Genomic DNA, 24,358 nt, shown 5'->3' with positions numbered 1-24,358 from the left:
GAAGGAGCACAATGAAGGAGAGGAGAGGGAATAGCTTACAATGGCTTTGCTCTGTAAATTATTCAGGGGGAACTGGTTCCGTTAATTTGTGTTCCTTACGGGTGCGATTCGGGTCATGCTGCTAAACCTGAGCCTTTCAGGGATAAATCGTAAGAGTCTGGGGGAGATTGAATTCACTTCTTCACACCTTGGGCACGACGTATTGCCAAATGGCAGCCCCGGTGTGGGCTGGAAGAAGGACCACTGGGCTTGGGGAAAGAGCTTGGCCCCTCCTGGCACGCCCTGGGAGATGTTCCCATCTTGCAACCAGCCTAATTCCACAATCAGGCAATTTGCCCTTCTTATTTTTCAGTGGGATTCCTCCTAAACTTGGCCTGGCATGCAGGAGGGCAGCAATCCAGGAATATGGGTAGACTTAGGGCGGTGCGAACAAAATCGGAACCACATCAATTGTAATTACGCTGGGTCTTAGTTAACCACAAGTCAGGTCAAGGCCGTTCTACAGCATTCAGATAAAAGTGCTCTTAAATAAACACAGTTGTTTTCTTCATTCAAATGATGTGTTGTGAGGAACGATGTCCCCTTTTCTATTTATTGATAGTTTCGACCACGTCAGTCTAATCCGCGGCGACAAAATATTGTGATTGTTTGCAAATAATTAAACTCTGGTTTGTGAAAGCCTTATTTGTGCATTTGTGCAGGCTGAGTTGTGCTGAATGTGTTTCCTTCCCCAGAAAGTGAAACCGAGGCTTTGTCAGATGAGATGCTTTGATTAATTTCTCTCCGTTTGCCTGGTACGGAAAGAAATTGTCGGTAGCGAGCGATTGAAAAGATTGAGGAAGCAACGGTATAATTTTGTGGCAAAAAAGAAAATGGATCCTGTAAAATGTTAAATAGCAAATCTGAAGGCATTCGCCCTCGTCTTAAAAATCACTATTTACAGTCTTTGAAAACAAACATCCTCCATAATGGGCCTTTGCTTACCGAGGTGGAAGGAGCCTAAAGCAGGTCAAGTTGGTAAGGCTTTGGTGATACCTTCGATGGTTGTAAAGCTGCTGAAATGCAGGCACAAACACCAAGGCTGACGTGTGGAGAGGAGTGAGGAGCTCTCCAGGCTTCCCACCGTCAGTCCTGCCCTCCCCTCGTGTTTCATTAAGCCCTGGCCAGCGCCGCATCGCTCTGCCAGGTTTTGGGGAGAGGTTTTTGTTTCCCTCCCTCCCTAAAACTGAAAAAAAAAAAAAAAAAAAACAGCATTTTTTTCTTTCCATGGAAACATGAAAATGACGCCTCCGTTGCTTTGGCAGCTTCTGGAGAGCTTGAGTACAATTCAGCATTTCCTTCTTGGTCATTTCTGCAAGCTCTTCTTGGGTGCTGTGTCTTCACATCACACAGCACGTGGTAAATGTAAATGGTGTTCAGGGAGCTCCTTGATTTGCTCAGGGAAATCCTATTTTCTGTGCCTTGGCACATCAATATTAAGTGTAACTTCAATCGCTGACAGGCTGCGGCGGGACAGATTTGTTGTCAGATCAGCTCCAAATCGCAAAGATTTACTGAAAATATTTGCCGCTACCTTTTCCCCAGGTTCTTGGCGATGGAGTGCAGCAAGGAATAGTAATCCTGCGGTATTTAGAAAAGGAAAGTCCTGGGTGTCTGCACACTGAAAAGCAATTAAAGAACGAACTTTGAAAAACAAGTTGTTTTTTCAGTAGGATCCAATAAAATCCTATTTTTCTCTTCTCAATGCTTTAAATAGAAGTGTCTAACGCAGGCAACATGCAATGTCTATATGGTAGATGTTCTCCTCCAAGGATGGGTGAATTCAGCCAGACTACTCCGAAGTTCAGATCACTCTGCTTAGCGTTTCTTCGGGAGCTTTCTTCGTCTCCCCACTCGCCCGTTACCTCTGGAAGTGCGGCGTTGTCTTGCCAAAAGCCGCGTTCTTAAAAATAAAATAAAATAAAATAAAATAAAATAAAACAAATCGTAAAGCCTTGGCACCATCATCCCTCCTTGCGTGACCTTGGGCAGGTAGCCCGGTTTGCCACTCCGTGTAATGAATCTCTACGTATTGTTTAGCTAGGCAAAACTTTAATGAGAGTTTCCAATTTTTTTTCTGAAAAGCTGCAAAGAAATTTATTACCCGCGTGGCATTATTATCCCTTGTTCTTCAAGCCCTGACTATTGAAAATAAAGGCAATAACTCACCCGAAAGGCTGGATTCAGCACGTCGCGATCCCCGGTTTTCAAATCAAAGTGTTTCGCACAAATTGAGGAGCTCAGCTCCATCCGCAAGCTTTCAGCTCCTGGTTTGCTGGCACATCTTTCCCCTTTCCTTACAGGCCTGGACGTGCATCCCAAGCGAGGAACGACGCACAGCCAGCCTCACTAGATTGATAAACCTGGGGTCTGGGGACACCTGAGGGTATTAGGGACGTTGGTGTGTCACTGACTGACACTGGAAGAGCCATCCTCTTCCAGAGCAGTGGCTGAGGACAGCGATGTCCTCTAACACCTTGGAAAAGGCCCCAGGGACCCGTGCTAACACAGCTGAATCAAGCCTTTAAGGTCTTGCCTAACCCGTTCCTTCTCCCATACTTGTCAGGGGAGATAAAGAGCCCCCCATAATCGGTCTGCCTCCTTGGAACAAAGACAAAAAGCTTTTTAATTTTACAGCAGAGGGATATTTCTCTGTACAGAGGTGGCTTCTGAAGAGTTTTACGCCGAGCCTGTGGGTACCTGGCTTTGGAAACCTGGTTGTTCCTATATCTCTGACCCACTCTGGAGGTTTTTGCTTTTGTCCCAAGTGCTCATTTAATCTTCTTTCTCTTCTTTCCTTTCAGCTGTGGTCAGTGCCATCCCCGTGCCCACCCTGGAAAGCGCCCAGTACCCCGGGATCCTGCCGTCCCCCACCTGCGGATACCCGCACCCCCAGTTCACCCTGAGGCCGGTGCCGTTCCCCACCCTCGCTGTGGACAGGACCTTTGGAGCAGGAAGAAGTGAGATCATTTTGCTTTGTTATTACCCTGCTTGGACATAGGTTTCTCTATGGGTAAGGTCCAGCCAAAGCAAATCCCACTGCTTGGCTTTTTGGGTTCATCGTGGGAGCCGGGATAAGCCCGGCGTGGTGGCAGCAGCTGGCTGCGGGCTGCCTCTTCAGCAGCAGCTCCTGTTGCGACATAAAATCTGTGCTGAACACCAACTCGCCTTAAAAGTAAAAGTCATTGCATCTCTGATCCGACCCTGTCCTCTCTGCAGGCCAGTTTCACTCTACTTTAATTGCCTTTGCTTTATTCATAACGGTATTCCCAGGCAAACGGAGGCTTCAAGAGCTCTTCTCCATCCCAGGGCACATCCAGTATCACCGTGCATTAAAATCCTCCACAGCAGCACTTACACGACCTCTCCACACAGTGTCTTCCCAGGCTTAGCTGCCCTCACTGCCAGAAAGGTTTTCCTAATATCTAACTTCCTAAAATGAAAGCCAACTGTTTGTTTTTTTTTTTGGATCATAGCTGGCATAGGGGAAAACAAAATATTTTCTTCCTTTTGCAGCTACTTTTTATGCATTTGAATCTTGTCTGACATCACTCGCCTCTTCCCTCGAGTGAGCTCTGTATTCAGATTTGCTCCCGTTCATTCATACCCTGCCCCCGTGCAGTAATAGATTTGGGGGTTGGGTGTTCCCACATCCCCTTAGCGTGCTCTGGGGGGGTGCACGCACGCAGCCGGGATCCAGCCTCACCTCCACCAGCTCCTCGCAAAGCCTCTCCCGCAGCTGGTCTTTGTTCCAACCTAGCGAGCGTGCTCTGGCATACTAATTACAGCTGGAGGGCTCCTGTTTCCTGCTAATTCTCCCTCACCTCGACTGCATACCCAGCCTGAATTATTGACAGATTAATGTCAATCCGCTACGCGCCTGCTTTCGCATCACAGCGAGTCTGCGCTGCCGGTCCGCGGGGAATTAATTCTGAAAGGACTGATTTCCCCTTCTATTTGACTGTTGCTTTCAGTCAGTTCAGACAGGTCCTCGGGGACCGATGATTGAAATCCAGCAGCGGGCCTGTAGCTAAAAGGTGGGTTCGGGTGTCCTGTTCATCACCCCAACGTCATTCCCCCTCTCCTCAGTGTGGGTGCCTTCAAAGCCGGTTGGCAATTTCCTCCGGAGGGCCTCGCTGCTATCATCAGGTCTTGATTTGCTGCTTAAATCAGTGTCAAATCCTCCCGAAATGCAGCGCGCAGAAACAAAGCAGATTCAGTTTCTTGCATGACAGACATTAGGCATTGAAGAAAAAAGGAAAAAAGAAAAAAATAGCTACCTGTTGCTTGCCTAATCATGGAGATGGAAGGAAAAAAGAAAAAAAGACTGATTTTGGGGGTCTGTTTCTGAAATGACTTGGAGAAAAATACTGGACGTGTGATACACAGCCAGAAGTAGAGCTAGGGAAGTCGGCTGCCTGGGGATCAGCTGAGCACCCCACTGTTTTTGCACAGCCCCAAAGCCACAGGTGTCTGGTGCATTCAGCTTCTGCCTGAACCAGCCAGGAGGTTGACACGTGCAAATGAGGATTTTTCAAAGCAGAAATGGCCGAAATCCTGGCTGTTTTGTATGGACAGGTACGGCTTTGCCCGAGTCTTTGCGGTGCAGCACGGCTGAGAGTTGAACACAAGGTTGCTAATGCACAAAGGTTCAGGTGATTTCCCATTAAATAATACAAAAATAGTGGACGCACGTCGCCTTGTTGGGCTAGTTTCAGGTGATTGAGGTCTGGGCAGTCGGGCCTGCACGGGATTTTGAACATTATCGAAGCCCGAAGTTACAGCCGTTGCGGTCGTCCTGCTAGCAAAGGCCACTGACTTCCAAAGCTCTCCGATCACAGTGAGTGCCCCCAAACGAAATATTCTCTTCCCTCGCTATGCCTCACACAGCAGCACGGCGACGAAGCAGAGGCACAGGCGAGTACGTGGAAATCGTGTTTGTTTTCCAGCGAACGCGATATTGTGGTCGTTTCAATATGATCAAGCGGGGTTTTTTGGGGAGCAAATAGCAGTTAAAGAGACTCTTCTCATATATCTTTCAGACAGCTTTTTCATATGTTTTACCCCTCGGTGAAAAACTCACTAGACGGTTGACCGATCTGTGTCAGAAAACCAACACAAAACCCTCTGCAATAGTTCCCTACCTGTGGTACTCCGTGGCCGAGCACCCTATTGATCAAGACGTAGCACTTTCTGAATAAATCATGTCCAAGGCCATTAGCAGGGGTGTTGCTTTGCATCCTGCCACGCGGACCATGCTTGAACACCCTTTTTGGAAGGCTTTTTTCTGGTTCCGAAGGCTGTTTGTCGCTGACCTGAAGATTCAAGTGCTGCAGCTTATCTTCAGGATAAATTCCCTGCTGAAGAGGAAAGTAAATAAAATGAAAAGGAGAGTCAGGCCCCAGCCAGAGCCAGCCTTGAGTAATAGCTGGCTTGCCTGCTTGATGACAGCTGATGACACTGCCAGCCGTAAGATGAAATTGCTAAATATAAGTGTTAGCAGACATAAAAAATGGCCGAGCCATAATAAAGTGGCTGTTGTCTGTTCAGCAATCCCTCCCGTGGCTTGCCTTCTCCTCTGGACTCCTCCAGAGTTCTCTGCTTGCAATTTAAATAAATAAATAAAGTCTCGAGCATGAGACACCTTCTTTAGTCCCACCTTTGTCTTCAGTAATAGCTAGAGAGCAGCATGAAATCTGTCGTGTAGGTCTTATGTAGGTCTCCAGATTTTACAGCTAAACCTGTAAGCTAAACCATGCCCATACAATAAACCAGCGATTTAATGTAAATCTTGTAATAGAGAGATCCTTGTGCTGATGCCAGCTGATAAGGCTTTGTTATCCGAGGGCACCGCCGCAGCAAACGCCGGGGAGGGTTTTTGGTGGTGAGCAGCATCTATTTTCCCCTGTCTCTTCAAGCTTCCCCAAGGATCTGCTCGTAAAGGATGCAGTGAAAAGCGCTGGGCTCCACGGGGTAGCTCAGACTTTAACAAACATCTTGAAAGACATTTTGAGGCTACGAACAATGACAAAAGGCTTCGTTTTCACTTCAGGCAAAGGAGTTTGCTGCAGAAAGCGTTGCGAGCTGAGCTGCCTACCTCTGTGAGTCTCACTTGCAGTTCTGCATCTTCCTTGAGTGGGAGAAGGGAAGAGAAGAGCATCGTGCCCATGGTAGCCTCAGCACCGATACGTGTTGACGTCTTCTCGAACGTGTGAGCAGTGAGCAAGGGTGGAACGGGTTAAAATGACATTCCTGCCCTGCCCTGCTGCAAGTTATCTTCACATCTCTGGCTGCTTTATGGGGAATATTTGCCCTCAGAGAAGAAAACAGAGAGAGGTCTGCCGGGCAAGCAAGGAAGGCGAAGCGGAGCTAGGTAATGGCTTCATTATGCAAAAAGCCTCGAAGGTGGAAACAAGGAAAATGAACCACTGCCGACCAGACTTTCACAAACTGTAGATGATTTTGACCTTGGTCTGATCCCGCAATCGGTTTGCTTTCTGTGGGGTTCGATATCGCCAGGGCTGCCTGCGCTATTGCCATAGGAACAAGCCGTAGGGCCGTGGAGAAGAGGAAAAATCCTCATTTTCATTTTTCAAAACTGTTTTGCCACTTAGTAGGTAGTAATTACTTATATACTTTGACATTAATTATTATAAAATGCCTTGAGATTTGACTTGGCTGTGTAATTGCATGTTATTTACACAATGAGTTCTGGTTGTTGCAGCAGTCTCTGAAAGAAACCAGATCCTCTGGAGTGTTTTGGGTCCCGGTATAATAACTAATTCCGATATCTGTGAGTCAAGAAGGTTGTTTTCTTCGAGAAAAGGTTGAGCTTTTCTTCGATTCCTGTTTCCTGACACAAGCTGCATGATTAACTGGTGTGCTGTGAGCCATCCCGGCTGGCGCAGGTACTGTGGAGACGTTGGACAAAGCCAACACGTTCAAATTAAACACGTTCCTGCTGTGATCATGCTCTTCGCTAAACAGTTTGCTTCCTTCCTGTTCTGCTTGTAAATAATGTCAGGGCTTGCAGATGCTCTTGCCAAGGAGAAACATTTTTTTCAGTGCTTCTCCTTGGGGTAGGAGAAGGAGAGTGGGGTAGGAGCTGGGGAAGGGGCCGAGGAAGGCTACAAGCCCGGGGAAGCCTCGGGATTTGGAAGAGAAGCCATGAGATGGTGGCTTCCATCCCTTCCTCTTATTCCCATCCGACAGCAAAAGCAAAACAGGAGGAGAAATGGCAGTGCCTTTCTTGTGTCGTGGCAAAATGAACTCGCTGCCATCCGTCAAGCACCACCGAGGAATTCCGCTCACCGGTCCTCTTGTAATTAACTCTTAATTAGTTGGGTTTGTCGTGGTGGGCAGCAAGAAATGCTAAAGATTAGGATCTTGAATGATGGTTGCTTATTCCCATTACAGTTTTATTACGAGAGCAAAATCCGTTCCCTTCGGAATTCATTTTTCTCCCTTTATTTTCTTAAACTTCTTGAAACGTGAGCACCGTGGCACCGAGTTGTATCCCAGCGTAAACAGCAGGCGTGATTTCTCTTCCTGACCGAGAGGCAGCGTCGGATAAAGAGGCGAGCCATCAATCTGGGCAAGGCAGGGGTGCTGTGCACCGCCTCGTGCTAATTACTCGGCGGTCCTGCAGGGCACCTGGTGGCTGCTCAGCACCCGTCCGTCCCTGCTGCTTGCCGCTTTGCCTCTTCCTTGCTGCGTCTTTGTTGGCGCTCCTGCCGTGCTGTCAGCTGGGTGGGTAACATTGGAGGTCCACAAAGGAGCTGGTAACACAAACAGCTTTCTGCTTCTAAACAGCTCGTCAAGGAAATTGTTTCCAGCGAAGGTAAAAGCGCAGCTCGCCCTCGGCACGTGGGTGTGCATCCCGCCTCTCGCTGCCTTCTTCTGTCCTGTGCAACTTCTCTTTCACTTCACGCGCTCCGTGCTGTAACATTTGATGAAAGAATTGCAAGATTTTACTTCTTCCAGGTTGCATTTCAACCCCAAATTACCAAATCAACTTCCTCTCCATTCTCGGTACCATTACTGGTGATGCTGGGGGCCATCCCAATCCCCAGAACTTGCCGACACTCACGATCCCATGGCCAACTAGCAGGGTAGAGCCAACACTGCTTTCTAGAGGGCTGCAGAAACAAAGCACTTTTCTGTTTGACCCTTCTTTTCCTTCATATTTGAGCATTGTTTGCTTCTGTTTCCTGGCATGGAAAGCTGATGACAAAAGTTGAGGCTGAAAGCTTCTTTGAAGACGCTCTGCAAAACATTGGGAGGCTGGGCTTTCTATTAGACAGTTGACATGGCACATTGAAACCTCGGAAGAATTGATTTTGAATATAGGCTAATAAAAAAGCCACCTAGGGCTTTGGCACACTAAACGTTACAGCTGTCTCAAGGAAAAACAACATTGGTGATTGGATATGTGGAAATTAATTAAGCCTTTTCTTTGAGTCTGTCTTCTCTCCTCTTTTGACTAGAGCTGTACCATCGTGCTGAACATAATGAGTCTCCGTAGTCATAGCTTGCTTCAATCTCCACATGATATATTTATGTTTTTATTGATTTTTAATATTTAAAAGCGCATGGAGGGGAAAGAGAGATGAAAATACCACGCTTGTGGTTGTTTTTTTTTTTTTTTAAAGGAAGATATATTTTGCTTTAAATGGCACCCAGCTGCTCTGAGGAGCATCTGGTTTTTTAATTCAGCTGCCAATAACTTGTGATGAAAATGTTTACGCGTTTCTTGCAGCTTGTTGGAGGACAGAGGGTAACGCTGTACCTTCTGCGGAACGTGACCGTAAAAGTAGGAAAAAAATACTTCAATCATAGTTGTTCTTCCCTGTTTTGTTTTTTTAACCGATGCAGCTGTAAACGAAGCTCCAGCCCCGCAGCAACCCTCCCTGCTACCACCGACGCAGCCTGAGCACTCCAGCAACGAGGATGCCCCGAGCAGGACCATCCCCACCGCCTGCGTCCGCCCCACGCACCCGCTCCGCAGCTTCGCCAACCCCTTGCTACCTCCGCCCATGAGTGCAATAGAACCGAAAGTCCCTTACACGCCACTTCTGTCTCAAACAGGTAAGGGGCCGGTCTCTGGTACCACTCCGAACCACTTGCTTTCAGTTCAGGAGATTAAAAAAGGAGCACAAAACTGTCCCGTACCTTGAAGAAATGCTTACAGGATGGAAAATGAATATATACACATTTTTGTTTAATTAGAATAATCCAATATCTCATTCTGATGATCTAGAATAAAAATTCAGGACGAGGCAATAGCTCAAAATCAGAGTTAACAAGCAAGTGATAAAAATGAATGAAATGAGATGCCGGATTAATCATTTGGTCTTGTTTCCAGTCTCCTGTTGTGCTACAGTGCCTTGAACCAGTGCCAACTGCTTGACTTGTTCCGAGGCCTTTTTGATAATGAAAGGGCTGTTTATGTGTGCTGGGAGAGGACTGACTGCAATCCACTCCAGTGTGCAAACCACTCAAAAATTAAAAAAAAAAAAAAAGCATGGAAGGAAGAGAAAGGAAATTATAATTAAAAAATAATAATTAAAAAAAAAACCTTACACAATGTTTCCACTTTTGAGTGAAGTTTTGGGGTTAGATGAAGTGGTTGCATATAGCTGTAGTGCAACATTCATTCATTTTCTCCCTGAGCCCCTGGGCTCCAGCAGAGGGGGGCAATGGGCCACGCTGGGTGCCCGAGCAGCTCCAGCTCGAGAACTGGACTGAAACTTGAAACTTCAGAGCAGTTGTATGATGTGTTTGGCATCTGCTTCCTTCCTAGTGTAGGCCAGAGGTGCTCTTTATTTTGCTCTTTGTGTGAACTGGGACTGTTGGAGTGCCGTAATTCGCCCTAGCCACGCTAACTGCTACAGCTACCAAGAAAAAAAATAAAATAAAAGAAAGGATTTGCAAACTGGCATCTCATTTTAACTGTTTACCCTCCTCCTTTACCTTGGATGATCTCCAGTTTGGCTCAGACGACCTCTGAGATTTCAGCTTTTCTTTTTTTAACTCTTCCAGTGCTTTCTGAGCGTGGCTTCCTTGCCGTAGAGCATGTGGCAGTTCAGCGTTTGCAACAAGCAAGTTACCCCCGCAAAATCCCTACCTTTTTACTGGAAGCACCTGCTATCCATCAACAAGTAATCCAGTTTCTGACAGCAGGCAGAAGCAGATAAATCCTTACGTGTGGGAGAACTGCTTTTGCCAAACAGTGCTGAATTATTGTTGATAGCTAACAGAGCCCATTCATCTTTATGTAGCACTGCATTTCACTGCTTGTTTTAGCCCAGCGAGGAAGCGTAGTTACCTCCAAAGGACTGTTTTGGACAGTCCTTTGTTCAGGGGCTAGGTATTTTTCTCTCTGGATGGCTTCTCTTGCTTTTCCCACTGTGCTTGTCCTCGTAATCATTAGCCAGACCGATGTCGTCTCCTTCAGCGATTCGTTTTTGATAAGTTTGCTTGGTGAATGCTGACTTCTGTTTGTGCCCCTGGGCGGTGGGGTGTGCAGAGCTGATTCTGGTCCTCACTCGCCACTGGATTGCTCCATCAGTAACCCACTCCCGAAGCCCACTGCTCTCAAATTCTTGCTTCTTTTCGCTTAAAATGGGAGGTCAGCCACCTTTTAAATTCAGCTGGGCGGCTCGAAGGATGTGAAGAGAGAAAGCATTAAAAAAAGAGATGTCAAAAACCAGCGTTTCATTTCACATTCAGTGTGTTTGATGCTACCATTAGCCTGATAGCTCGGCCACAGATGCCGTGAAAGGGAAATTCTGAAGATGTTTTGTGACTTTACAAAGCTCGTGATTAAAGGTTCTTAGCGATTTCCACGTTGGAATAACTCTTCCTTTCTCAATCTGATAGATGGAATTAATTACTTTCTCACTACATTTTCCTTGGACTCGTGACGTTTTTACACGTCCTGTGTAATGAAGTAGTCGGGCCATAAGGAATGGATTCATCATCACTTAAATCCCTTAAACCACTCTTTGCTTTGCTGTCCTGTTTTTTTCAATGCATGTCAGTCAGGTGTCGTAGCCCTTCGGACAATACGTAACCAAAGGAACAAGCCTGCAGAATTCAGAAGGGGAAGAAGCAAGAGGGGACTGTAGGGAGCGATGCAAAGACTTCAGAAAGCAGGAACCTGAAGTTAAGCGGCCGTTTCACCATCAGCCATCCACCTGCTGGAGTCCCAGCTGCATTTTCGGATTTTGGAAGCATAAGGCAGGAATTTTTGACAGCTGTTGACCGACGAGGTCGAGGGAGGAATATTCAGATGACAGCCCTAGAGCTGGTGTCTAACACCGGTCCTCAGGTGATATTAGAGTTGATATTAAGTTTTGGATCTTGCCCAGAGAATAGATGAGCTCTTTCTTGGCTTTGATTGACCTGATGCTAAAAGGGGGTATCGCCTCTAATATTTTATCTGTTCGGTATATCTCTGTATAATTAGCTGTTAAACTGTATCTTATGGTTCATAAAAAAGACATACAGGCATCATTATTCAGTTCTGGGGGATTTGGCCATGAGGGTAGGAATAAATATTAAAAAGGCTGTGCTCCTGGTGTTGGGTCATGGCTTCGGCCTAATGCAAAGCTGAAATTTGCCATTTTTCTTCCTTTTTTTTCCCCCCTAATTTTTTACTTGATCCCAATAAATCTGAACTCTTTGCATTAAGCCCTTCCTATTGATATTTTATAGGAGAGCTCACCTTTTCATCACGGCTTTGTGAGCAGGCACCTGAGGTTCCTAACACTTATTCAAAAGGCGTGAGAATAAGTCCGTGATCTTTCCAATCCCCACTGAGGCTGCTCCCACTCCTCTTTGCTAATCATGTGCACAGCCACAGAAGCGATTTGACTCCGTCCCCTTTCAGGTTAAATAGAAAATGTTTGATGGAGTGTTGAGCTCATTGCATTATAGATACGACATAAATCCCACAAATGGACGGGAAAGACTTTCACCCCCCCCCAGCTCACAAATGAAAATTCCTTTTAGGTCTTTATGATCAGCTGCACTTTAAACGCGCCTGAATTAGGATGTCATTTTTCTTCTGCAGAAGCAAGTGATGGAAAACGCTACCTCTGAAGTGGTGGTTTTGATACTGTGTCACCGTGCTGTAACTTCAACCTTTTCAAGCTCCTTTGCCTTTTGTGAGACTATAAAAGCGCTGCTTTTTTTTTTTTCTATTGCTACTTCACAAAAAAAATATATATATGTAGCTGGAAATCCAAATTCTCATCTTCTCAGTCTTCCTGGAGTCGCTGTCAGTGGATGCCCCAGAGCTAAAACCACTTGGTTGTGCAGCAGAATTGAGCTTGATTTCATTTCCTCCTGCGAAGCTGTAAGGTATGCCCCAAACACTATAGAGTGGAGGTCAGGGGAAGGTCTGCACCGCAGGGAAACTGCTATTTCTTTGCTTCCTTGGGAAAAAAAATATATATATATAATAAAAACGACTCAATGTCAGATGTCTGGGGAGTGAAAGTGAAGAGTGAGGGAAAGACATGGCAAGAAACACACCTTATTGCCTGGACAGTCCTACAAATCTTTTCCATGTGCGGGTGAGCAAACAAGATAAAACTGAAGATTTGCAAAGCCAGTTTTAATAATATTAGGCAACAGTCAAATAAGTGATGAAATCAAGAGGGAAACAAGTTATATTTGTATGCGAGCGGTGAATCCTGGGCCGTGATAATCTCACAAAGCAAGTGTTCGGGGCCTCAGTAGATACTGAAGTTACACTTATCCTTAGAGAGGTGAATATGGGAATAATGCTGTTACATCTGGAGGGCTTGCTCTCGCTTGAACAGAAGGATGGGATGGAAAAACCTCCAAGAATTGCAATAAAAAGCAACGTAGAAATTAGGCAAAATTTTGGCGTGAGTGAGGCAAATTTTGGAGGCATAAATTTAGAACCCTGTGGTGCTAGATTGATGTGTTTCATTAACCGTGTATAACTTATTCTGAACAATCAGTTTGCTGTAATTAATTAGCTATACAACCAAATTTGGCGTCTTTTTTTTTTTTAATTTACCATTCACAATAATAATAAAAAAAAACTAGTGCCAACATAAAACAGAAGTTAAAAACTACAGCTTCTAATCTGCATTCAGCTGCATTTAAAGGCAAATCTGAACTCTTTTGTTAATAGGCTATGAAAATCTTTCTGATCTAGAGATTTTTCTTTCTTATTTCAAAGATGAGTGTTTGTACGCACTCTCTAGCTAGTGTACAGTAAGCACGGTCTACAGATACATGGAAAATAGGGGAATGACTAATTCTTGCACATTTTATTCTGAAATCCTCATGCTTTTTTGTACTGTTAGCTTCCAGATTCAAAAGCAAATCATCCTTTTTATTCCGTCAGCCTTTACCTACCACCCCTTCAGTTCTCAAATGCTTTTGTCTTCCATGTTTCTTTCTATGAAAACAAGCTTTTTTCCATTCGAGTGGGAGATAAATTGACAAAGAAGTGTCATAAAAGGGTCAGTCCTGTCCATTAGGGGAACCTGGCCCCGGTGCAGTGAAGTTTAATTAGCACATGGATAACTCGAGACACCTGAGTTGTCTCATTAAAACTGACAGGACTACGGGAAAGTGTGAAGTGAAGTCAGGATTGAGGTGCTGGTCTGGATAAGCGAATTGATTCCCCTTTGGTAGAAATGACCCATTTCAATAGAGCATAGCACTGAATTCCTTAAAAAAAAGAAATAAAAATGTAATGTAACTCCAGAAAGAACACTTCTTCCAGCCAATGAGCCCGTTTTGCCCTAACAGTTATTTATCCCACGTATTATTTCTAGCAAATAGATTAAAAAAACACGAAGAGCAGCTGAGAAGACGGGAGCGTTACACCAAATCCCTGCCGTGTTTCCACGTATCGAGCAGCCTGTCTTGGCTTTGTCTTGAAATGCCCTTTCCACGATTATGTGCCTGTTTTGAAGCCATGGCACGTAAAAAGGTGTGAAATTCATCAGTGCTACTTCAAAAACCTCCCCAGTAGGCAGTCCCGGTACTTGCTCGGTGCTGTATTCGTGCGAGTGATTAAATGACTCCTTTCTCTTTTTGTGTTTTATTTCCCCTTTTACTTTATTTCCCCTACTCTCAAAGATTCCTACATTAAACTTCGTCTCTTTTAGGAACAATTTCCCTTGCGGAATGAGCCGAGCCTCTATTGATTATCACCTCAAAAGTCATTTGCAGAAACTCAATTTCACGCTGAAAAATAACTTTTTTTTCCCCAGCTGTAATGTAAAGCAGCAAAGGCTTCGCATTTTTCATACGGTTCCGTACTCTGCTCTCCTGAGAGGCGCCGTGTTACTTCAGTGGGAGTGTTCTGTCCTGGAGAAACAAGCAAGCTCCCTTACGCACGTTGGTCTCACCTTAGTGTTTCATCTTCTAAGTCATTTAAACTGATGCTATTTTATTTTATAGGTGGAAAGATGCTGGATAGAAAAAAACTGTGGTACAGGTATGAGATGTGGGAGCAAGAACATATTATCCTTATTTAATTACATGCCGGACGTTACCTGTTGATTTCTGTAGCTTATTGTGACTTTTATGGTCCTGTTGTACAGGACACACCTTGGCGCTCTTCATTCTCCAAAAATCCTCAGTTCTTAGGACAGCAAAGTGTATCTGCGCCCCAAAATACCGATCCGCAGTCAGAAAGGGATGGATGAATAAGTGCAGCCTGCAAGAGAAGCAACACGAGAGAAGGTTTGGGGGCAGCTAATCGCCCAAACTGGCTGCGTTGCCTTGCACCAAAGATGTTCCTGTGATTCGTAGCTCCTCACGGAAGCAACTCACAGCAGCTTTTGGCTGACTCCTTAGGTAGGATCACCTGGACATCATGTGGGTAACCCCGCGTCAGGCTGCCAAAAGATGGAGAGATGGACAGCGAGTATTTCTCTTCAGTTACCACTACCCAAATGCAGGCAAAGCCTGCAAGGAAACCAGGATGGATGACAGCAGGGTAGGGAAAGACTGTAACAGGATTTGGAGGCTTTGCAAATGGTATTTAAGCGATTGAATAGCCCCAGAAATGCCTGAAAAGTGGCTCCTTATGAACAAAAACATGAGCAGGAGCTGAGTGTTGAGGCGGTCTAGAAACCGCTGGCAAAACATCCAGGTGAGGCTGGTGAGGCAAAGTGATAAACTACAAATCTTGATAACAAAGCTCAGAAAGCTTTCCGTGAAATAGGAAGGCCCGACCAAATTTTGGTCAGCGTGAAACCACCTACCAGCAGAAGAGCTCCAGCAAGGACAGAAGGATTTCCAGCTGGAATTTTCCAGGGGGAGGTAAAAAAAAAAATGGCTTTGGGCGCTTGGCAGGTGGAATCAGGTGAAAATATGCTGTCTAGTAATATCTTTTAGCAAGAACTCCCCAAACCGTGAGTCCCCTAGGGTATGAGGTTGCCATTCTGGAATAAAACCCAAAGAACTCATAGCTATATTTAGGAGTCAGATGACTTTGCACACACACACAAAATCCACACATGGGGAACCTCGGACACCTCCAGGATGCTCAGCTTCGTGGGGCTCCTCTTCTGGAAGATGGAGTTCAGGTGTGCTGTCAGATGATAAAATCGCTCTGTGGGCTGAGGGAGAAACAAAGGCTCTTTGTGATCAAGAGCTGAAAAAGAGATTTTCGTCTCTGCTTCCCTCTTGGCCAGCTTCACATCCCTGTTGTGCTAGAGGCAGATAAGAGTTTTGGCATTTGGGATGGGAGACTCACGAGGACAAAGGGCATTAAGGATTGACAGGAGTGCAGAGCCACACAAAAGGGCGCAGTTCTCAGAGAATAATTGCCATGAGATACCAAAGAAATCTCTGCTACGCTCCATTTTCAGCTGCCCTCTGCAGACCAAGTGATCTTGAGCTGCAGAAATCCTTTATGTCTTTGATACATGCCCTGTTTATTGGGCTATTCTATATAAGCATTTAGCTTCACCCCCCGTTTGGTTATCTTTTCTTTCAGTTGCCACATCAATCATGCTGTGTTTGACGACGGCTGTATATATTTACAAAGAAATTAATATTAGACAGGAAGGTAAAAAACTTCTTAAAAGCCAAATGTCCTTTCTATAACCGTGGTTGGTCACTGTCTGATGTTTTACAGTAGATACGTCCTTCCTAAGCCCGGTAGTGATGAAGCTCGCCATGCTGATGTGTTCATCATGGCGAGCTTCATCCAGATTTGGACTCTGAAAACAGAGATGTTCCCTGGATAGATGATCATGCAGACTCGTCCTCTTGCTCACTGGCAGTAAAGCCCTCCCAGCACTTCATCCAGTTCATTTTTTCCTGCATTCATATCCTCGGGCTTCTACAGAGAACCCCAGCTAGGATCTTGACAACCCTTCGTAGGATGGCTTTGCCGTTGACCTTGTTTCTGCCACAATTTTCTTCCCTCATACCTCTGAAGATCGTAGTTGGTTTCGCCGAGGCACATCTCCACTTGCAAGCTTGTGTGCAGACTCTTCTCTTCCCTCGTTTCCTGCTATCAGAGCCAGCAGAATTTGCAGCAAAACTTCCCGTTCTTCTCTTCCAGAGGGGTGACTCATTCTCAGATAATTTTAGACTCCTAATGAACGGGTGTCTGCTCCGTGCCAGCCTTGTAAGCTCGTTGTGCAGCCAAAAAAAGAACGAGAGGATCTTCTGAAAGGCGATTCATCCAGCCTCAGCGTGGACGTTGGAAGGTGCTTCCTTCCACGGGTTACCGAGGGAGATGGTGAGGACTCATCCCTCACTTTTAACAGCTGAAGTGCTGCTGTGCACACCCCAGTCCCCTTGCTGGGGAAGGTCACCTGAGCAACAGCTAGGCAGAAAGGTCTGTGCAGTTCTCCTTGTGTTATTACAGCTCCAGCTGTAATTCCGACCTTTTATCGTAATAGATGTCATAATCACACGCCCATTTGACATGCCAAAACATAAAACATTTTGGTCCTGAATCCAGATTTTGAGGAACTCCACCAGTAGGCGTCTTTAACTCCAATCCTTTTCCATTAAGCACGATTTCTTGCCGTCTCTCCGTAAAGCAGCTCCTTTCCATTTTTGCATCCATCTTCATTTTCTTAACCTCTCATTGAGCGAATGCCAAGCAGCTCTCCCAGGGTACTGCTATCAAGAGGACGGATGCTGTCTTGGTTTTTCTTCATGCCCATCTCTTGGCCTGCCGTGCACAAATAAATAGGTTTAGCAAGCTGCTTCTTTTGGGCCGACTCTTCTAATTATGAATTAGAGGCAGTGCTTTTGAAGACTGCTGTGAAACATTTGCTGGAGAGCTTGAAATGCACGGCTCTGCACGAGGCAAATCGGCTCTGCTTCATTTTAGTGACACACGTCACAATTCACCTGTTGCTTTTGCGAGCTAAAGGGCAAAAAGACGCCCAAACTGCACTTATTCATCATTATTACGGCTTCTCATTAGCAATATCCAGGAGGGAACATCTGCCTTTTGTGCAGAAAGAGGGGGTCTTGACGTCCAGTTACTACAAATAATGAGTCACATATGAGAAACGTGGCTTTTACCGCAGGATTTACAGGAGTACAATTGAAATGTAGTCAGAAAAGCAAATAAATACATGTCTGGATAGATATTTATAGATCCTTCTATAGGTATACAGAGCATCAAAGAGGACCCTGCTGCCTGCTGGGGTCGATCTCCAGGTAGCTCCGGTCCTGGCTCAGAAGCTTCGCTGTAATGACCCGTTAATGAGCTATAGGAAAACAGAGATCACCAGGCAGGAGGAAGGGGAAAACAAATGGGTGTTCAAATTGATGGGAAGGTGGTGTGGTGTTGTATGGCCACCGGGTACTTCCAGAGCCAGCTGAACTGGCAACAGCGAGAGAAAAATGGCAATATTTAATAAAGAAAAGAAAATATTCGATTACACCTGGAATACAATAGAAAAAAAGGACAGGAAAGTGGCTGAAGATCTGGCGGAGGAGATATTTATCAGGCTAGGGTTTGTTATTTATGATTTTTTTTCTTCCTTCTTTCAAGCCGTAGCTTTAGGGGGAGCAGGCACGCTGGAAATCGCCGTCCCCACATTCAGCCTGAAACCCCCGGTGCGTTGTTTCAGTGCACGATCTCACTTTGGTTTTGCTATGTGACCTGGGGAGTCCCTTCCTGTCAGGAAGGAAATCTCTTCTGATTTTTCTTTTTCTCCTTCCGAGCTGGAACAAAAAGTCAGCAACGAACTTTTCTTCGGAGAGAGCTGAACTACATTTTTTTTCAGGCTTGCTCCGTGACCCTCCTGGAGGCCTGCTCCTTGCCCTGAGGGGGTTCGAAGCAAAAATTGTCCCCCTTTTCACAGCGATATCTTCTTAACGTGCCTTTTATTTTTCCCTCCCTCCAGGGCCTAACCTTCCCAAGGCTCAGGTGAAAACAGCATCCCTCGGCTTGGCAGGAAAAGCGAGGTCACCCCTGCTGCCCGTCTCGGTGCCCACGGCCCCGGAGGTCTCGGAGGAGGGCCACAAGCAGACGGAAGACTCCTCGAACGTACGAACCGCCTTTACCAGCCCGCCTCATCACAAAGCTCATCAGCGCCAAGCCATATTCTCTAATCCCCCATCCACACATTAATTTTTCGATAATGGCCTGTGCCGCCTCACCTCGGGCAGCAGGCTGCAGCTGAGAGCTATTAGGGAAGCCGTAAAAAGTTCTGGCAAGCCAGGAAAACTTTTCCGGGGACTTTTAATGGACTTGGGAGCGTGTGATAAAGGGGAGAAGCGAGGGCTTAAATTCCCTGCTAATAGCAGCCACGGGACAACTCGCACGGCCTCTCCTGAGCTGCTGGAGATAGCGGGAGAGGAGAGGGAGGGGGGCGAGAGCCGCGATAAGGGAAGGAAATAATTTTGGCAGGAGAAATGAGGATATAGTACCACCTGATAATGGTGAGAAAAATAACCCCGAAGAAGCAGATAAGTGAAACTGAAAAGATGGGGAAATTAGAATAATCTTTTCACTCCTATTAGGGCTCTCTGAGAGAAAGGTCTCGCATGATCCAGGAGACGAAACAGTGCAAAAGAAAAGGAATAAGGGGAAAAAAAAAAAAGCAGTATTCTAAATACATGTTGTATATCATCTCTTTTCATCTACTCACGCCGCAGAATTTCTTGCTAGGCACCACAGCAGTGATCTGTGCAACCTCTTGGTTTTACATTGTCAACCTGGCCAAAGGCAAAGGCAGGATTTGCATCGGGTGTGCGTACGGAGGGGTTTGGCCTGCTGAATATGGGACAGCAGCGTTCGGTTCCCATCCGTCATTATCAGCCACATGAAAATATAACCGTAGGCTCCTGCTGGAGGGGGAGGAGAAGGACAGGGCCCTCTTTGGTGAGAGGCTCACCTCTTCACCCCAGAGAGGCTTTGCAGCAAGCTGCAGCCCACCCTTGGCCACTCCGGGTCCCTGAGGACATCCCTGTCCCTGCCACATCCCAAGCTTTGGGTGGGGGGGGCTTCGTTTTCTGTCCCCTCCCGCTTATTTGCGTGTGTTTGTTCACCTGCAGGTGTACGAACAGGATGATCTGAGCGAACAGATGGCCAGTTTGGAGGGGCTAATGAAGCAGCTCAACGCTATCACAGGCTCGGCCTTCTAGGAGCTGGTGAGGGATGGGTAATGATCCAGGAGCACTGCAGCATACCAGGATTTCACGCGCACCACCCGCCTACATGACCCCATAAAGTCGTCTCGTTCCCGGTACCACTCCTTCAGCTCAAGGAAGGTTCCTGCAAAGTCCTTGGAGGAAAGAGAAAAAGAAGAGAAAAAAAAAAAAAAAAGGATAGTAATGGCAATGTTCCAGAACTGTAGATGTGGCATCTTGAAGTGATGAAAGCGTGGCGAGACGAACGACGCCATCACCGCAGAGTCGCAGCTGATGCCGCTGGATCGCTCGTTTTGATCTCCTAGTCTTCGTAGAGCTCAAGTTGTCCTGACTAACTCATGTTTTACTCCGTAGAGGTCTGTAGCTTTTCGTATAGCTCTAGTCTTACCTCACGCAAGTCTGGCTGTAAGCGTAGACCGTGCCATTAAGCAGACAGCGTCGCAGGTCACTCTTTTGTTTTCCTACGTCATTACTGACGACAGAAACACCCGCAGCAAATCACCACGCCGAAATGTTGGAGCTTTTCCCAACAGCACAAACGAGAAGACAAAACGCTCGTTTATTTTGTCGCTGCGGCCCCTCATCTCGCAGCGAGTTGCTGGAAAAATTCAGCCATTTTAGCAAGCCTTTGGAAATCGAGGAATTGGGAAGGTTTCTCCAAAACCGCCTTTCCTGGACGAGATGGGCTCCAGGAGAAAAAGCAAGCGAGGAGCAGTGAGCAGCAGGACGCGGGGAAGTCTTCGGCGGTCCCCTCTCCCTCTGGCCCCGGTGCTTTGGCTGTTTATTGACAACGGGCTGAATTGAGTAAATTTTGTGTGCACACATGTTATTGCTAAATTTTCAGCTGCATTCAGAGCTAATCCCTGTTTATGCAGCTGAATCACCAAAAGGGAACTGATTTGCATATTTATCAGTTAGGAGGCTGCAAAACCCAGTAAGAGAGTTTCAGATGAATTATTCCATTCAGCTCTGCCTTTGATTTCAAGCTTGAGTGGGTCATAATTTTAAAAGAGCATGGAAAGGATAGGATCTTTACAACCTAATAGCTCCTTTTATTAGGTGGGTAATTAAATGTGAATCTCCGAATAAAATATTTTGAGTAAAATGGCACTGCAACAGGAGTAATAATTCAGATTATTTTCTACGGCCCCGGTGCTGTGAAGGAAAATCAGATGTCAAGGAGGAATTCGAATGCTTCATTAGGAACTCCAGTGTGTTTGTGAAAACGCTCCTTAAAAAAATGCCTTTTTATTCAATTTGCTAAGATTTTAATGAAATATTTCTGGAGAGTAAGGAAATCCCGTTTGTACGGGCAGCTGGGCTTTCCAGCTCCGAGATTTGTTGCCAAAAGACTCTAGTGAAAACAACCCGCACAAATCTTCCGTGCTGAAAACCCGGCTCAGCTGTTAGGACCTCCGAAATCGCTACCTCCGTTTTTACTCAGAGAAAGAGGGCTTAATGCAGCTTTTGAGTAGCTCCCCTTCGATATTTGCAGAGATTGACGTTGTCTGAAGTGGGAATGTACGGCTGGATCTGATTCTCACCGAGCCTTTAGAAAATACCTGTTACCTTGGGTTTGCAGCGGGCTATCTGGGAGCAGAAACAGCCCCCAGGGCTTAAATCATGGAACATGAATCCAGAAGTTCGGTGTCTAACAATCCAGAACTGCCTGATGAGCCACCATCGGGTTTGGTTTGGCTTGGACACAACCGTTGCGGTGTCCAGGCGCTCTCTCTGAACATCTTGGTATCGATCATCCTTTCCGTTTAGTTCAGGCATCAGCACCAACGCCCCTCAAAGTCTGCAGGTTGATCTGGCGCTGCTGACGGTTCGAAGCATATCTATTTCTCCAGACTTGGCCCGTTTAAATCAATAAGCTCCACACCGAAAGGGGTCTTCGTGTGCGCCGTCCCTGGGAAGGGACAACTTGATTAGCCCAGCCCGAGCAAGGCCCGGCAACTCCCCTCCCCCGTTTTTTTAGTAAATGAGCAAGAGATTTCAAATTAAGTTCAGTGTATCTCAGCAAAGCTAAATTATCCTATATAAGATCATCAGCTTTCTGAAACTGTGTTTTCCTTCTTCCAAATCCCAGAAGGCTGGGCACAGCTGGCTGCCTTCCTTCTGTTCCTTTTGCCTGCTTTAGCGGAGCCCTTGACCTCCCCTGAGCTACATGACCCTAAAGGTGGGTGTCGTCATCCCAAGGAGCCTTAGAGATGATCCCAACCATTGTCTGAGGTTGATTTTTAGGATAATTTTAAGAGGATTCCTAAGGGCTGAAAAGCTAATTAGCAAACAGCTCGTCCTATGCGTGAACTACGTTACTTGCAAACCCCAAACGAGTGTTTTAGCACAAAACTCTTCCTCTATATTTTGCTGAGGCTCTATTTATCTGCAGTGAGCTCAGCTTTGGATTTCGACACGTTCCTCAGCTGTCAGAATCCTTACAGCCCATGACAGCCTCAGCCGTGGCCACTCCCGGAGCAATGCAGTGAGAAATCTGGCAAGGCACGACAGGCTCGTGAAGCTCAACGGGAGCAGGGGAGATCATTAGCTAATCAGTGCAATGGGGCTGCCGTGAACAGGTGAAAAACAAATGAGTTAGCAGGCAAAAAAGACAATTCTATTTTTTTTTGTCCTCCTAGACCTAAAACTTGGAGCAACATCAATGGCCCAAAAGGCTCAGGGCCCCCAGCTCAGTGTATTTGTCTGCCAACTGCTTCACTTCTGGTTGAGAAGTTTCAGTCCCTTTGTGAAGCTGTTTAGGTTTTGGAAGGGGAAGGCTGATGTTCTTGCACGTCACCTTGATTATAACACGATTTGGGGCTGGCCATCGGGTGTCCCTTCTCAGGGACCAAGCACACGGCTTGGGCTTTACCCCAGGGGCATTTAGAAGAGCTTTTGGCCAGACGTTTTTGACGAGGACCATCATATCCCCAGTACTGCTCTGGCTGTTTGTGCACCCTCGTGTCTGGGAACTGGGGATTCCCAACTGAGCTGCAGGCAGAAATTGGTGAAGCACAGGAACAGTCACGTAGGTCCGAGCAGGATTACCCGCTCTGGGGTTTCCTAACGGGTCTGCCAATATTTCAAAGGCTGTTCCTTGCAATTTCCACAGGAGCATCTTTTCACTAACCCCTTCCCAAAGCCAGCTTTTTAAAAACGGCTTAGGTAGGACTGCTGTATCTCTGGCCCGATTCCCTCCTCAGCATTTTTAAGGACTAAACGAGTCCTTAAAACCTTTCTCTGGAGCTGCCGGGCATGTTTGCAGTGCACATTCACAAGCTCTGACAAATTCTGCCAAAACACACGACGCAAGCCAGGAAACACCAGGCAAAATGATGGCAGTGATGTTAGAGTTGTTAGAGACTTGTTCCCATGGGGAAGGAAGAGGGTGTGCGTACAGCAGTGTCCTCACGGAGTCCTGCCAGCCCATGGGAAGTGTTGGGAATTTTCATCTACAGCCAGAACCGAAAGTTTTAACTCCTGCTGTCACTTTCCAAAAGCCCCGTCCCCAGGACACCATCATTGCACCCAACTCTGAGTCCATCAGATGCATCAGATCACGTGTGGCAGCTTCTGAAAGCTGCCTGAACAGGCAGCAGCACCCTTGGTACAAAAAGTGCAGATGTTGGCAGGGTCAAAGCCAGCAGCATCACCCAGTTGTGCATTAAATCCAGAAACAGGGGTAGGGAAGGAAAGCGCTCTGCAGAAGGTGGCTGAGCTGCAACCCCTCGATCTCATTCCTGAAACGGATACCTTGGAAACTGGAGGAACCCAGCTTTTTTTATTTATTTTTTCTTATTTTTTATCAATTAAAGCCCCTTCATTGGTGATCAGCGATCGCTTTTCCCGTCGGCTTCGTTTCCCCCATTAGCTACTAAGTGTCCTGGTGTCGAACTGGATTCCCGGAGGTTCCACGACCTTTTTCTTTTTTTTTTGAAACCTCTCAGCAAAAAGCATCGAACGCATCCTCATCCTGATCTTCGTTGGCTGGAGAACACAACACAGCCCACACGTCACGAGGTGGCACAAGCCCACGGGCTTCGCCGTATGCTGTAGATGTATTTGGAAGTGCGAGGAAGCAACGCCGGTAGAAGGAACAATGCTGTTTTTATTATTGTAAAATAGACCTGGCAATTCCTACATTTGCGAGTTGCCACCACGTTTGGGACGGGGCGGTTGGGGGGGGGAGGGTGGACCTTTTTATAAGTAATATTTAATTTATTATTTCGAGTGTTTTCTTTGGGATAATTTATGGGACGAGGGATACCTGGCTGGAAAACCTAAAGCAGGCTGTTAAAGCTGCAGTGTGCCCACGGCCCCGGGCTCTGGCACCGCGTCGCTCACCCCGAGCAGGAGCCATCAGGAGGGTCAGGCGTCGTGACGGTGGCTGTCGTGCACAAACGAACTCCTAAGTTAATTAGCTGGGAAGCACCGGCTCCAGCCTGCTAATTAAAGGCTCTGACACTGGTGAAAGCAGTGCCGACTCGCCGTTTAAAGGGCTTTGCAAGGTAATTCAAAAATTCTTAGCAAACTAGTGATTTGTTTCTCTGATAGGAATGGGTAATACTACAGCTTTAACTAGCCTTAGTTTAAAAAAAGAAAAAAAAAATCTTGTTGTTACAAAAGGCCTAAAGATGGCATTTTGAGCCTATAAACAGTTTCTTTAAATTGTCAGACTCTAGCA

General features: G+C 46.3%; 1 protein-coding gene across 1 annotated transcript in view; it reads left to right on the top strand.

The window, feature by feature from the left end:
* The window catches only part of DCC (DCC netrin 1 receptor), a 309,874-nt gene extending 290,040 nt beyond the window's left edge, over window positions 1–19,834 (top strand). Inside the window, exons 26-29 of the mRNA XM_035310456.1 lie at window positions 2,844–2,999; window positions 8,914–9,126; window positions 18,423–18,565; window positions 19,576–19,834. Coding sequence (XP_035166347.1) covers window positions 2,844–2,999; window positions 8,914–9,126; window positions 18,423–18,565; window positions 19,576–19,665 — 602 coding nt within the window. The 3' untranslated portion in view covers window positions 19,666–19,834. The remainder of the gene's footprint in view (window positions 1–2,843; window positions 3,000–8,913; window positions 9,127–18,422; window positions 18,566–19,575) is intronic.
* The last annotated feature ends 4,524 nt before the right edge of the window (window positions 19,835–24,358 follow it).

Source organism: Oxyura jamaicensis, chromosome Z, assembly GCF_011077185.1.
Source record: "Oxyura jamaicensis isolate SHBP4307 breed ruddy duck chromosome Z, BPBGC_Ojam_1.0, whole genome shotgun sequence".
Classification (NCBI taxonomy): Eukaryota; Metazoa; Chordata; class Aves; order Anseriformes; family Anatidae; genus Oxyura; species Oxyura jamaicensis.
This window is presented reverse-complemented; position numbering and strand designations above follow the sequence as displayed.